General features: G+C 40.2%; 1 protein-coding gene across 7 annotated transcripts in view; it reads left to right on the top strand.

The window, feature by feature from the left end:
* Positions 1-16,234, top strand: part of utrn (utrophin) — a 193,250-nt gene that overhangs the window by 114,935 nt on the left and 62,081 nt on the right. For all 7 annotated transcript variants that reach the window (XM_014414047.4, XM_014414051.4, XM_014414048.4 and 4 more), the window contains 3 exons: positions 927-1,083; positions 10,973-11,102; positions 15,172-15,440. In XM_014414047.4, coding sequence (XP_014269533.3) covers positions 927-1,083; positions 10,973-11,102; positions 15,172-15,440 — 556 coding nt within the window. The remainder of the gene's footprint in view (positions 1-926; positions 1,084-10,972; positions 11,103-15,171; positions 15,441-16,234) is intronic.

Raw genomic sequence — 16,234 nt, 5'->3', positions numbered from 1 at the left:
CCCGAGAGCAACCACGGTAGGACATAAACTTCACACACGTAGTGCCTCGTCAGCCACAACCTTGGCATAAATAAAAAAGATTGGTGATGAGTAGGGACGCGGACGGTGAAGAAAGTGAAGGCAGAAGTGAAGGTGACAGGGCCAGATGGAGATGTTCAAAGAGGAAGAGGGGAGGGTGAATAAAGCCATGCCAGGAGAACAAAGTGAGGTTGGGATATCAATACAAATGATGAAATGATTCTGAATTTATAATGGTTTATTTTAGTGGGAGAAATGGGACTTAGTCAAGCTGAAGCATTGCACAGAAAGGATAGAACGGGGGAAATAGACAGCAAGAAAACTGTGTGTGTGTGTGTGTACGTGTGCGTGTGTGTGCGTGCGTGTGGGAGATGGGATACGGTATGATGATTGCATGCAGGCCATTATGCCTTAATTGCAGTACATGTGTAATTAAGGCTAACTCGGTAAGTGGCATTAGGAGGTCTCTGTACACCGTGTTCAGATACATTTTGCCCAGAGGAGAAGAGAAAAATAAGTGATTATCAACACACATTGCACTCAAGCTGCCACCCACACCGTTAGCAGCCAACTGCATCCACCTTCTTCAAATAACGTCCACTCCAGAAGGCCAGCGACCTCTTTTTGAGTGGTTAGCAATCTGGTTTTTACAGGGTTTTGTAAGGATATGTCTTTTTACGTGTTGAAATACAGTCATAGCTAGAATGTAGCAGGAAGAATTCAAAAGTTGTTGAACCTTACTATGTGATTTAAACGCTATAATTTAGAGAATAACAAATTTGAGACCGTAATATGTGCGCATGTATAGAATAAAGTGTAAAGTAAGGAGTACAGTTTGAAAGGATTTACTGCGATACTGTCACAGGGATCTGGTGGTACTAGTTTAAGTGGATGCTTCATCTTGGCAGAGCACATCTGGAGGTGAGTGCTGAGCGCTGGTCTCGACTGCTGGGCCTTTTGGAGGAGCTGTGGAGGTGGATCTGCATGAAGGATGAGGAGCTGGCGAAGCAGATGCCCATCGGAGGAGATGTGCCCACTCTGCTGCAGCAGCAGAATCACTGCACGGTATGAATTGTTGCCACAGGCGATGTTCCTGCCACACTCTGAAAGATTTATCCATACCTTGTCCTTTCCTTATTGATTTTTCTTTAAGTTTTCAGAGAGAAGCTTCAAGAAAGTAACTTTTTTTTTCCTAAAATAAACGTTCCTTCTGAACATTTTAAGCATTTGTAACCATACTCTCAGCTTGATATAGCCAGCCCCATGTTATCAAGCTTTTTTCCCCTTCTTAAAGCAAATGCCTCATTAGTTGTCCTCTCTCTCTTTCTGTGTGCGCAGATGGTTTCCTTGCGTTTGACTAACATCTCCCTCACTGTCCTAATCATTTTCTCCTGTTAGGGTACAGAGGGTTAAGATTTCTTTTATTTCGTGAAATTTGCTAATGTTATATCGTAGCAGCCTAACTCCTCCCTCCTTATCCTGAGCAGACGTCTAATTAACTAGAATAAAGATATTAAATTGCACAAGATGCGTTGTTGTTGTCATAAAGATAAACAAACGTGTTATTAAAAATATAACCGTGCTAACGATGATTGTTTTTCAAGCGTTAAGCCCAGCAGCCGTGTGGCTATGGTACATTTATTCGTTTCCAAATCCTGCATTGGTAGAGTTTTAAAGGCCAGGTTCGACATCATTGCCGTACAGTGAGTAGTGTCCTTTCTCGTGTTTTATCATTGCACTTATTGATGTTTTTACACTACACAGAATCAGTTTTTCTAACAAGCAGTCAATACCTTTATTGTGCTGACCCATTCGTACCTTTGCCATCAGTGCCGTTTGTCAGCAGTGTTCCCCACTGTATTATTTATTGTAACCACTGGTTATTGTGATAGTGCACCGGAGTGTAATTGCTTTCAGATAAATGACTCAGCCCGTGGCTACTGTTTACTCCGAGCCTGCCGGCCGCTCTTGACATCATAATGCGTTTCTCGGCATCCCGTTCGCCACACTATTATTTTGTTCCCCAAAACGCCTTGAGAGTAAACACGTGTGCAATCATGTGTCACAGACGCAAGGATCACAGACACGCTGACAGATCAGCTGGCACACGCGCACACGGAGCTCAGTACTCCTGCGTTGCGACACCTTAGCATACGCGAAGCGCATTTGTATCTGAATGCCTTCTCTGATCTGCTACATCTTTGTGTAACTTTTCAATGAAGTTTGACAAACTATATTTTGAAATGTCATTTTGTAATTTTAGATGGCAATTTGTTAGATACAATACTGTTTGAGGCTAATGAAGCAATCATGCACATAGAAAAGAAAGGAGTTTCAATTTTGTGAAGCATTTCTGTAATAATTTGTAGAAAGAAATATGAAAGAGAGGGAAAAAATAAGACAAATTACACACGCACACATAATAAAGTGTGTAATACTTAAAGCACTAATTCCAAACTTCAAAAGAAAAAAATCATTAGAGCAATGTGCTCAGTGCTTTCCCTTTTTTGAAAGAAAATGGAGAAGGAAAAAAAAGACATAACTGATCGACCACAGAGACTAAGAGTGGGCTCTTCCAGTGGCACACAATCAATTTCTTGGCTGCTGTAATGTCTGCTAAATATAGTCTTTTAATGGCTTAATGAAGAGTCGTTACTCAGAAAGCAGAGCAGATTATGTAAAAACTATATATTATGGGAAAAGAGAGACACTCTTCCACACTTTGCCTGGTTGACAGTCCAAACTTGGAGCCTTTATGGGAATCTTGTTTCTGATTTTAATTGAGATGGGTTCATCAGAGTATGCTCTCAGTGATCTGAGATGAGGCTTGCTCCACGTGTCTGCTGAACACCTTACAGAGAGAAGAGAAAGGCATTACCCCAGCTGATCAGATGAGCTCCATTATATAAGCAATGAGTCTGAGAGCACACGCAGTAACCACAGAGTTTAATCTACCTTCATGTCCACTTCTACTTTCCTTTTCTCATTACCCTCTCTCAGCCCTTTTATCTCATTTTCTGTCATCCTTTGCTGTGGTTCCTGTCTCTAGCCTTTTTGTCTCTTTTCTTTACACTCCTCCTCTCTATTTCTTTCACATTTTCTCCTCTCTGCTTTCCCTTGTTCATCTCCAGGTATTCAGCTTTGAGAATACTCAAAAAAGGAAATAATGAAACTGGCGTGTTGAAAGTGCGGAAGTCTCACTTACCATTTTTTCCCTGTGTTATGTTTTTCCCTCACTTCCTCTGTGTTCTTAGTAGATTGGCCTGGAGGTCTTGGTGACCCTAAAAAGGATGAGGGGAGGTGGCTGAGCAGAACAAAAAGCTGGGGCTTTGAACATGTCATGCTCTATTACTTGCTTACACTGACAGACACACACTTGCAAGTCCCCTGTGCTCACACATACATACGCAGACACAGTTGGTGAGCAGTGCATGTACCAGCTGCTCTGCCGGAGAGATTGGGGGAATGTGCATGGATATAAATATATGGAAATTGGTGTCTCTGAGGTAGGGAAGGCTTAGAGTGAGGGTTTTTTTTCCATTCTCTTTTTGTTTTGGGAGACTTTGCGAGATAAAAGATGAAGGCTAAGCCACTTAGCCCAGCAGAGAGCAACGGATATTGCCGTTATTAAAGAATCGGAAGGAAGAAAAATATGAAAGAGCAGTGGTCCAAGCAGAAAGTGATAGACAGGAAGTGGCAAACAGAAGCAAAATTAAATGAGGAGAAAAGAGAAAGATGTTATGTACAGTAGATGAGAACCCAGGTTAGTGGAAGTAGGAAAAGTATACATAGTACATCTTTTTATATTCATAATATTTAGGTTTCCAACACATCAGCTGCATTCAGATCTAGCTCAACAAGCTGATTGTTGAAGTGCTGAAAGTGTGAGGCGACTGAGTGGGTATTGTCTGTGCTAACTTGAGTTACTTCTCCCGCCCTCCTCTGTGTATTGATCCGTGTCTGTGTTTTTCTCTTCTAAAATGGCCATAATAGCGTTTATTAATTGCACATTCAATTACCCAGTAAAAATGCCTTTGTTAGCATCAAGCCGATTAAACTCATCAGTCTCTTCTATTAAATTAGCAGCTTTTAGATCAAGGAGTGGGAACGAGGGACCAGAGGCTTGTGGGCATCTTTAACGACTCTTATCTTTCAGCAACAGTTGGTTTCTTGTCTGCATTGTTACGCAAGTTCAATCTGGTTCTTTCAAAAGCTCATTCGACTCATTCAGAATGAATACAGGCAACAGGCAATATACTTTAAATTTAGTTAAACCCCCCTTCCCCATATCTTCTAAATATGCTTAAGTAGCATACCATTACTCAAACTAAAGTGGGGAGAGTCTAATAATTTGCCACAGGACTCATCTTAATCATTGTGCCTGAATGATTGATTAGCACCATTTACTCTTGAATGGACAGGTAGTAAAGGAGAATGAAATGGATTTAAGTGCTGTGCTGGACTTTACCTCAGGGTGTCTTTGGAGACACAGGGCTTTTGTTAGAACTCACCACTGGGTTTTTTTCTGAGGAACTTTAAATTGTTTTTGTCTGCTTCATTTACACTTGCAGTTTAATGAAATTGCTAGACGTGTGTGTTGATGGTCTAAAGCACTGCTGGCAAAAACCAGCCCTTATCTGCTGGGGGTCCTATGGGTTTGTCCTGCAGTATTGAAACATTGGCCTCAAATCCTTTGGGTCCTGTCAGCTCCGGGGTGGGGCATCCTTAGATCCGGTATGTTTCAGCACATTCCATGGATGCAGATTTAGCTAGAATCAAAGGAATTTGCAATTGCAAACCAGGTCAACGCCATGGGTCCTTTATTGTCTCTTTTGTGCCAAAGGGCAGTGCCATGTGTATGCATGGTCTGCAGCAGTGATTAGGTGGATCAAGATGCTAGGATCCAGCAGAACATTGATCATCTAGGTACAATTTAAAGTTTTTCACTTCGCCTGTCATTTGGTTTTTAATGTGAAGTTGTTGTTTTTTTTAACCATGGAAATAATTCTGTGATCATCCACCTCAGTTTTATTATGTGGTGTTTCAGACCTTTTGGGGTTGCTGAGCTGGTCAGTGTGTTCATTCTTTTTAAAAATGTACCAAATTTTTGGCCACTCTCATAGTGTTTGTGATCACTCTATGGGTTTACTTTGGTTTATTGGTCTAATGGCCGCTTCCCTCACTCACGTCAGAATCTCTGCCGACATCATATTGAGAGATCCGGTGAAAACACAACTTATACACTTGGAGTCAAATACAGATGTTTTTATTGGTTTAATTTGTCATGGAACATCAAGGGAACAGACTGCATCTGGCCACAAAGCTGCTTGTCAATTAATTACTTTTGAGCCTTTGAATATGATGCACTGTTAACCGTTAATGCAATACTTTATTGAACCGCAATACTTTTACTATTACTATTTAATATTTACTATTAAACCCCTTGAATTAAAGCTGAAAGTCTGCATTTTAATCTCGTCTTAATTGTGTAATTTAAAATCCACTGTTGGTTATGTCTAAAAACACAAGTTAATGTGTTTAAGTGCATATTTAAGCAATTATTATCACTACTATTAATGCACCAAACAGCGGACGGATTGCTACATAGATGGTTAGTATAGTCGAGCATTTATGAGCTGAAGAGAGAGGTTTGGGAGTTAATCAAAACCAAAACAGATTACTAAAAAGAGACTGCATATTTGGACTGTGTTAGGAGATGAATCCTCTAAATTAATGCTAATATTATTCTGGTAAGTGTGCAATAAACCTTTTAAAGGCTATGATAGCTTAAAGAAGCAAAGAAGTATATGAACAATGCTGCTGTTAGCAGTTATAATTATCGGTCACAGCAAACCTCATTAAGTACTGCAAAACTATGCTAAAGAGTGATGCAGTGACGATTCAAAAAACAAAGGTTCTAAATTGACCTCAAACTTGTAAATTATTGCAGTTGCACTAACACAACAATGTAAAATATACATATGTTTTACATGGAAAAAATTTATATTTTTATTTCGGCAACTGCGAATTTGTCACATATAGGTTTCTTGTACATCCACAGGCATTTCACAGCCTGTGGGTATTGGTACTAAATTAACAATGGCCAAGGTTGGATGCATTAGTTAAGTGGAGCATTTGTTTTCAAACTACTAGCAGCTATCACTAGCTTTCAGCTATTCTGAGATAACAGCAAATGTTGGGAGGGCAAAGGAGCAATTAATTTTTTTTTCCAGTTGAATCACTCTGTGGCTCCTTTATGAACTGTGCAACTGTAAAATCTAATTTGGCCCAGACGACACAAGTTCAAATTCTGGCCTCAACTAAAAAATAGTTTTTGCTAGAGAAAAATAAGAAGTCATCAGTATTGTGACTTTCTCCCCCTTCTCCCGCAGTGTGATTGAACCCTTATTGCAAAGGCGCCTGAAAATTCCTGCCTTGTGCCTCTCTTATGTTGAGAGATGGTATATTGTATAGTTTGTATATTGTATTGTTTGTATAGTCTGTATAGTTTTTCATATTTATATCCTGTTCATATCCTGTACATAGCTTGTACTCACTACAGCCTGTACATACTTATAGTTATAGAATATTCACAACATACTTCATACCGTGTACATTATAACATATCATAATAGACCCATTTCTGTAATATACTCACATATCTATATTATTGCTAATATATATTGTAATATATCTATATCACTAAAGCACTTCTGGATGGATGCAAACTGCATTTCGTTGCCCTGTACCTGTGCATGTGCAATGACAATAAAGTTGAATTCTATTCTATTCTATTCTATATTGTATCAGTCCTTTTTGGGAGGCTTATTTCTTCTAGAAGATGAGGGCTACGGTAATATTGTGGACGAGATAGCAGGGTTTTGAGAGCAGGAAGAGGGATGTTTGGCAGAGCTCTGAAAGAAGCTGTGTTGTGATGTTATCTCATTGGTGCCACAGCACAGGGCACTTAGTGATAAGAGTCTGCTGTGCTGCTACAGCCACAAACTACACTCTTACACAGACCTGGGCACAAGCACTTGCCCACAGACATAATCACACACTCACAGCCAAGGTCACGGTCACTCGTAGCTTCAAGGTAGATGCCAGAAGCATTGTGAAAGTGACAAGAGTCCCCTCTTGCTCTAGTCTCCATAAATCACAGCTCATATTCTGATGTGCCAGAGCCTGGAAATTGTTGAAAAAGAGCAAAGAGAAGACCTGTCCTGTTTTATCTTTGATGTCTATGTCTCATCACTCAAAGGCTGTCTGGGATTTGCTTGGGGAAAAAGAGCTTTTTTTGTTAACTTAAAAGCGGCGTATGTGTTTGATATCCGCCTTTCAAAAAAGCGTGAAAAGTGTGTCCCTGTGTGAAACTCTGATAATGTGCGCGTGCTGAGGTTTCACTAAAAAGATTTGGTTGAGTGTTGGGTGAAAGTGTTTTGTGCTGTCACCTGCCTGAACTGTAAGGATACCCAGTGGCTGGATAACAGACGGCGAGGCTGTATCTAACAAAGAGGATTACTTGGCGCTGCTCACGTTGCAGATATTAAAGCCTTCTGTGGCTCATTTCTTTGGAGCCAGTTTACATTAGAAGATAATATTACATTTATTGTATTACTCAAACTATGCCTGTGTGACATGATTATTAATATGGGTATTATTATAGTAAATACGTCTGAGACGCAGAGTTCACTTTTGACCACAGTGGCCTTACTGCAGGCTGTTCTTGAGCTTTTGAGCCACATGATCTTTATCAACAGTTTTTTTTTTTTTCCCAGCTTGTATTTGAATTTATTCTCACACACAGTGTAAGTAAACAGTGCAGCAACAACACAGCACTGCATTTCACTTCACAGAAGTGATATTACACAACAGACATGGCATGAAATGAGATACATGTTCAAACAAGAGAAGGAGAAAAATCAAACGTTCAGTAAGAAATCGGTAGGCGTTATCTTAGAAGTGACTCGAAATTAATTCCTGACAATATAACCCCAATTCTTAAAAAGGTGAGACGCTGTGTGTTATGAAAGAAAACACCAGAAAAAATGATGTGCGCGTGTCATAAACACATTTTTAGCAGAATGTTTAAAGTGAAACATTAATACTTCGTTAAAAAAAAAGGGGGGGGGGGGGGTTCATTTTGAAATTGATGGCTTGCAACATGTCTCAAAAAAGTTGGGACTGGGAGTTACCGAAGGTTAGAAAAGTAAATGTTCTATAAAGAAATGGAGGCAGGGACATTTTGCAACTAATTGGGTTAATTGTCATCAAAATAAAATGATTGGGTATAAAAAGAGCATCTTAGAGAGGCAGAGCTCCTCAGAAGTAAAGATCGGCAGAGGCTCAGCAATCTGCAAAAAAACCCCTGCAAATTTCAGAGTAATGATGTTCAACATAAAATAAAGAACACTTTGAATACCTCATCATCTATACGGCCTAATATTTAATGATTCAGAGAATTTAGAGAAATCTCTGTGCACAAGGGACAGTGCCTGCCTGCCTGTCCTGACCTTTCACCAACTGAAAACATTTGGCACATCATGAAATGCAAAAATAAGACAAAGAAGGCCCAGAACTGTAGAGCAGCTAGAATCCTGTATCGGCCAAGAATTGGACAACATTCATCTCACAGTATCGCCCCAGTAAAACGTTTTGCTCTCAGACTGTTGGTAGACCCTGTTGAAGCTTTCTTCATTTTCTCTGTCATTGTATGGTCTTTACTTTACAACATAAAGCGACTTGAGGCAACTGTTGAATTGAATAAACGTGTCACTGTTCCAACTTTTTTTTGGTTGTTGCTTCCATCACATTCAAAATGAGTGGATATTTCTTAATTTTCTGAGGTTAAGTATTTGTTTTCTGTCTTCTATTGTGAATAACATGGGTTTATCAGACTTGCAAATATTTGCTGACGGATCTTTGGAGATGTTAAAAGTGTAATACATGAAGTCAAACTTCACATATCTATAAACAAGCCAGTTCTACAAATGGCTTCAACAAGCCATTTGCTGCTTTGATGCTGTATATATGTTGGTTCCTTCTACATCTGGCTGTAATCAGACTTCCCTGAATTATTCAACCAGGTGCAATTTGTTTCCACCAGGATGCTGTTCATCGACCTGAGCTGTTATCTGTGATTAACGCATTACAAAACTGACATCGGAATATTTTACTGGCGTCACTCCGAGTAACATGCAACAAACTTTGAAAATAAACAGCCTCTTTACCCTCATTTCATTTCCTAATTTAAACCACCACTCTACATCTGACAGCAAAAACAAAAGGAAATATATGGAAAACTAATGGTGCTGGTATCAACTGGGAGTTGTCCTCGCTGCTCAGCTCCTCATCCTCTTTTTCTTATCTCTGCTCACACCCCTTTCCCTCTTCCTCAAGCCCCTCTCATTTACGTTCTATCTCTCAAGGTCCCCTCTCTGCGCTACCTGCCTATTATGCTTCCTCTGTGTGAACGGGGAGGAAATCATTGGAACGAAGCAAACCATTTATTAGCAGGGATGATCTAATTTGTGTTCAGCAGGATGCTTCATTTCAGGGTGAGAGTACATTTGTCTGCAGGAGGCTGTGTGAAATTGTCATTGCATTGGTCTAAATCCAACTTTTACAAGAACTTACTTCCAGAATTTAAATTTTTTATTTTTAAATGCTTCCACAGCAGCCGTGTGTGAACTGTGAAATAGAATTGAAAGAAGTGGTGAGAGGGTTAAGGTCACTCAGGAAATTATAGGCTAATTATGGCAAATCTTCACACAAATGTCTAAAAGGATGAAATTAGATTGTGATGACATTGTATAATGAAGGTCACACAGAAGGTGCGAGTTCAGGTATGTGCGTATATGGATGTAAGCTGCTGGAGTGGTGGGGTGTTCTCATACATATGGATTGGATAGTTTCTCTTCTAGGCGATTCTTATTGTTCTTGTCTTACGTCTTCAAATGTTGCCGGTAATACGATTGCACCCAAGCCAGCATCTTGTCGTCAATCTTTTGCATCTCATTTTTGCTGCAGTCGACTGTTTGATCAGTCTGATAAGTGTGAGACTTTATCAGAGCGGGTCAACCAGCTTCACAGTGTCTTCAACTACATCGCCTCTTCACAAAGCAATCACACACTCCGATAGGCAATGAAGTCCTTCGGGGTGTCACATGTATATTCAGACAAGAACAATTATGCCGTTACATACCGATCTCACCCCCTTTATGTAGTTCCATCGCCTGCCGTGCACTCTGCTGAGGCAGAACTCTTGACATAAGGTTAAGAGCATTTGTCAGATTGCTTCATGAACTTCATGAACTAGAGCCTGGAGTGTGTGGTGCACTATGCTCATTTCAATATGAGCGGCGCTGTGAGAGGATGTGCAGGATGTGTGGTGTTACTAGCAAGCTCTATAATGATTATTCCTGCAGGGTTACAGTGACTCGCTTTATTCTGTGCCTTGCTCAGCTAATTTCACACAGACCCAGAGGAGAAGCCCAGTTTGACCCAGTACTCGCACTTCAATCGCTGCTCTGTTCTCAGAGCTTTCAATACCGCTGACACTCCTTACATAGCCTCTCTCTCACACTCTCTCTCTTACCTCTTGATTCCTTCTTAATAGGCAAAGACTGAGCAGGGAAACTGTTTTGTTGTGCTGCAATCACCTAATTAGCCATTGAATGTGTTGGTTATCTTGCCGATAGGCAGAACGTAAACATCTGCGTTTGTTCATTGGGCTGATGTGAGTGTTTTAATCACAAGAACTCTAAGAACTGGTTGATTAGTATGTATATTATTTCAAAAACTAGGACCTGCAAGAACTGTTTGAAAATTAAACTCAAACACTTTTCTAATATATAGATCATAACAAAGTTACAAAAAATTTGTGGTTGATATTAGTAACATTTTTATATACATCAAGTCCCCTCTAAGCCATTGCTCTGTGCTTTTCCCGCAGGCGCTACGGTCAGAACTGAAGGAGCGTGAGCACTTGGTAATCAGCACTTTGGACCAGGCGAGGACGTTTCTTGCTGATCAGCCCATTGAGGGTCCTGGAGAGCCACGCAAGAACCTGCAGCCAAAGACTGGTTTGTTCCTTTTCATTAAAAAAAAAAAAATCTCTAACAGAATATATAAACTTTCAGTCCTGGAAACAGGTTTGAAAAGATAATTGCAGCTTAAAAATACTGCACACCACTACCGAGTCCATTAAAGCCATGCCATGCAGTTTTTTCCACCTCCTGAGTAAATTGTGGTAAAATCAGAGCTCATAATGAGGCTTAGGCAGTTTTATCTTTTAGGTATAGTAAGTATCTGGAGATAATGACATAATGAAAAACTATTAGAAACTCACAGTTCTCTGTGTCTCTAGTTAGTCTAGTCTGTTTTCAACAGATTTTAAATCACTAATCGCCTATTTTTGTAATTCACATATCATTTTTTTCCCTTGTGCGATATGACAAAAATCTCATCGTCCTGACAATGATATAAATCACAAAAATGTAATATTTTCTGTAAATTCTGTGAATCTCGGGCAACTCGACTTGCATTTAGTTTTTCCATCTCGGCGTCCTTTACCTGGATTCGAGTGTTTTAACCAATGCATGAAACTATACATTTTTAGACACAAGTTGTAACGGCAACCATTTTCTTTCAAAGTTTGAGTCTAAGGTTTATTTTTTTAGCACCTGACGGCTCTTTTTTTTGCTTCTCTGCATACTCTTTCACGTGATTCAGTTTATTTTGAAAAGTCTCAACAGGATCTTGAGCTTTATTGTGAAAGGTTTACGTGGAAAACAAACAAGCGGACAGCGGAGCCACGCGATGGTTTTACCGTCATTGTTGCTAACGACAACACATAAAAACAGGCGCTTGTCCGTCCATAGTGTGATTATATTAAATATGAGTGAAAGAGAGAACTTTAATACATTAATATAGCCACTACAGTGACCATCAAAACGATGAAAAAATATTGCCGTAAACAGTTAATTTTGACGTTTGACGATAGACGTTTTTATATCGTCATCCGATATATATCGTTATATCGAACAGCCCTACCCTTACATGGCCAGAATCTTGTAGAAACATAATTTCCCACTCTAAAATTGTACTGTATGACAATAGTAGATGGGTAACAACAATGCATTGATTTTGGACGCAGCCCGTGGTAATAAACTGCAGACTGTAAACACTTAAAAAGACAAAATTGCTTTGTAAAGCCCTGTTTTGAAGCCATCCACAATTAATACTGCCACACCACTAAATTTAATGCAATTTAGGCTGTTGAGTTATCAAAAAAGATCACCCATATATACATTAGCTACACAAAAATGTCTTTGTTGAAGCAGTTTCCATGTTTGCTTCTGTTGTAAAGTTGGACCTTTGGCCCCTGAAAGAACTCTAGTTTTTGGCACCTATACCTTGTCTTCATTTTTCAGGCATAGTGACAGAAGGATAGCAGCACTGAAAAGGAAGGTTGTTAACACTGTTGTGAAACCCTCTATGATGTATGGTTTGGAGATGGTAGGTCTGACTCAAAGAGAGGAGGTGGATGAAGATGAAAATGTTTGGGAGTGACCTGGAGGGACAGATTTAGTGTCACAGTATGTCAGTGGGACAGTGCCAGCTAAGCATTTTGGAGACAGTGTAAGCAAAGCAAGAGGAGATGGTTTGGACATGTGTAACGGGGGGGATAGTGCATACACTGGACAAAGGATGTGAAATATGGAGCTGGCGGTAAGGATGAGAAAGACCTCAGAGAAAGTTCTAGAGAAGGTAGTGATGGAGGACATGCAGAGGGTTGATGTGATGCAAAAGAGAGGGTGAGGTGGTTGCAAATGACGTGCTGTGGTGCCCCCGAACGCGAGCCACAATATAAAAAAAGGAGCTGGAAAAGGTTGCAGCTTGCATCCTACAAAGTCATTTGCTAAAGGTTTTTAGTTGGATTTAAGATACCTGGTGGTGCGGGTGTCTGGAAGGGCAGCATTCAAATCTGTGCAAAATCAAATATATGGATCCATCCGCTGTGATAACCTGATGTAAATGGGAGAACTGCCAGAAGAAACTTCTTCTTTTCTGCTCCACAAGGGTTTTGTTTTGGGTACCTTAACCTGTCATCAATCACAAGAATGTCTGCTTTTCAGCCAGTTTGAAGAACCAGAATCTAAGGTCTTATTTGCCTCACTTCTGAGGTTAAAATCATTCAAGCTGTTACCTCTGTTGAAGTTGGTATAAATAGACAAGGAGCTGGGCTTACAAATACACCAACTCATTCAGTATTCCCTCTCTGTCTCTTTTTGGGTGCAGCAGGGAAGTCTTCGTTAGGTCAGCATATTTCCCTTCTAACTAAACCCCTACTGTGTAAATAATTAAACCGACCCAAGGGAATGTGTAGGGGTGTGGCGAGACTTCAGAGCGCAGACGGATAGGCTTGTTGTCTGTGGTCTTTGATGCAGATATCAAAGTGTCATCTCATTGTATACAGTAAATAGATTTTTTTTAAAACGAGCTAATTTAAGATCAGAAGCTGTGCTTGTGGTGTAATGAGAGGATATTGAATGTGTCAGAGTAACACTCTGATAGTGTATTAGTATAGTAATGCTTTGTAAAGACAATCAAACGAGCTTACATTACTTTGCCTGTGTACATCATTCTTCTTTATAAACTACAGACACCATCAGTATCAGCAATGACATGAGGCTTCCTGCAGTGTCAGGCGTTTTTGTATGCCGGGAGCAAGATGAGAAAAAGCGAGATTGCAGAGGTGCAACAGGTGAAGATGGTAATTCAGTCACTACCCTGGAGATAAGACCTAAGAACTCCTGAGAGCTGCTCATCTTTTTTGCAGTTAAAATGATTATCTGGGGAGCAGTTTTCTCCTATACCTGCTCTTTCTTTTCTTTTTTTTATTCCCTCCTCTTCTCTAACCGCATCCTCAGATATGCCACAGTCGTCATGTCTTCTCACCTTCTGACTTCTTAGACTTCTGTCATTTCTTAGACCCTCAGTCTCTCTCATTTTTTTCCTGTCTTTCTCTTTGATCAAGCCTTGACTTTAGTTAAAGCTTCAGCGTCCTACCTTCTTTTCTTATTTTTCTGCCCTCCTGTTCTCCTTTGCTCCTCCATTCTCCTCGTGTTGAGTGTCGCTCATTTACCTAGTATGGGATCAAAGCTTTAACTGAAGAAGTGAGGACTCAAAAGCTGAATTCAGGGACAACAGTGAATAGTTCAGCAGGTCGTATTTGTGACTTGAATGCAGCTGAATTTGGCAGATAGCGTGTCAGAGAGCAGGTCAAGGCTGGCGAGAGTGATGGAGAAGAGGCGCGTGTGCAGTTTGGATTAGTTCAGGTTGTTACTGGAAAGAAGTTAGTAGACCTGAGACACAAAGGGACAAAAGAATTAGTTCTAAGGGTCAGAAAATTCTACATATCAGTTCTGACAAGACTGTAGTTTTTCTACCAGGCAGTACAAAGTCAGAAAGAGGATCGAAGGGCTGGGGTTTATATTGTCCTGGAGCTTGATTTGTCGATGGGTGTCAGGTTTGCAGATGAGTCATAGAAGGGTCAGACTTAGACATGAAAGATGTGCAACTACTGAAGGAATGTGCAATAAAAGAAAAAATGATCACAAAGGGCTTATTCAGCTGTATAATTATAGTAAAATTTGCAGATAAATGGCTCGTAGTTCTTCAGAATCTTCTGCCACATCATGTTAGGAAGAGAAAAGAAGAGACTTTAATAAAAATTTATACAGGTCTCTTCAGTGTTTTTGTTGTAGAAGTACGTATTTAGAGAACAATGATTAAATGTTGAAGATGGTAAAGGTTGTTTTTAGGAAGCTCTAGCACTGAAACGTCACAAGCATGTGTATTTTTGCAAGTGAAGCAGTGTGGGGGAGCCTGTTTGCAGCGCTGGAAAGAAGTCAAGGACTGTGAAATAAAAGAAAAGATCCGGTTCAGTGCAAGGATGTGAACACATTACAAATGCATTTCTATCATTTCTTCCATTTTATAGAAGTAGTCTTGAAATAAATGCCTTTCATTACCATATTGTGAAGAAATAACTGAACAAAATATGAAATAATAATGAAGGCCATGAGCATTTCTCCACAAAATGGCGTGCTTCTTTATTTCCCGTATTTTCTTTTTTTTATCTTTCAGATCTCACACCAGAGGAGAAGGCCCGAGGTTTGGCCCGGGCTATCCGAAAGCAATCTGGTGAAGTGAGGGAGCGGTGGGAGCGTCTGAAAGGGCACGTGGGCGGTTGGCAGAGTCAGGTGGAGCGAGCCTTGGAGCGACTCCAGGAGCTGCAGAGCTCCATGGACCAGCTTGACCTGCGGCTGACTCGGGCAGAGGAGGCCAAAGCTACCTGGCAGCCTGTGGGCGATCTGCTGATCGACTCTCTGCAGGATCACATCGATAGAACCACGGTGAGTCAGAGGGTCAGATTTTTGCTAATGCACCATAACCATCCCTCTTATACTGTCAGATATGCTCAGTTTGAGTGCTGTTTAACAAATCTTGTTGTTTTCTGTTATAAAATCTTTGAAAATCCTGATTTAAAAAAAGAAGAAGAAATGTTTGATGCTTCACATGGTTTCCCTGGTTCTTTATTTACTTTGTGTGTGTGTGTGTTTTTTTTAAAGAAAGTGCTACTTCATTTGAGGATATATTCAGTATAGTCTTGTTTGTTTACACATCATATTTGAGGATGTCTCGTTTTGCCAAGGAGAACTGGCCGAGAAACAAGCAACAAATTTAATTTAACAAGCAAGAAAAATGAGAGCATCTTCTTGTAAACTGTAAACAACAAATGAAAGAGTCGAGAAGCGGAGGACAAAAGGGCACTGAAAATAGCCAAGTCACGATTCACAGCCTGCATGAGGAAATTCAGCTGTTGCACTCATTTCTCTCTCTGCTGCACCTCAGATCTTAATCACCTGAGGTACAGCCAGTCCGGGCACTCGTATTTCTTTATATCCGTGTCATTTAGCGATCCACTTTAGATCAAATGGTCTATTGATAGATTAGATTGCAACCAGAGCAGCACTTGTCTCTAATATGGGAGACGGGTAGGACAGTACACGGAGGAGACTTTTTAAATGCAAATTTTAAAGCTGAAGCTGCAAACTTCATCTCCTGTTAGATTTTAGGTGGTCAAACAAGAAAGGGATAAACAAACAGCAGTCAGCAGTTTGGACTAAAGCATATTTATTTTAGGCTA

The sequence above is a fragment of the Maylandia zebra genome, linkage group LG15, assembly GCF_041146795.1.
Source record: "Maylandia zebra isolate NMK-2024a linkage group LG15, Mzebra_GT3a, whole genome shotgun sequence".
NCBI lineage: Eukaryota > Metazoa > Chordata > Actinopteri > Cichliformes > Cichlidae > Maylandia > Maylandia zebra.
This window is presented reverse-complemented; position numbering and strand designations above follow the sequence as displayed.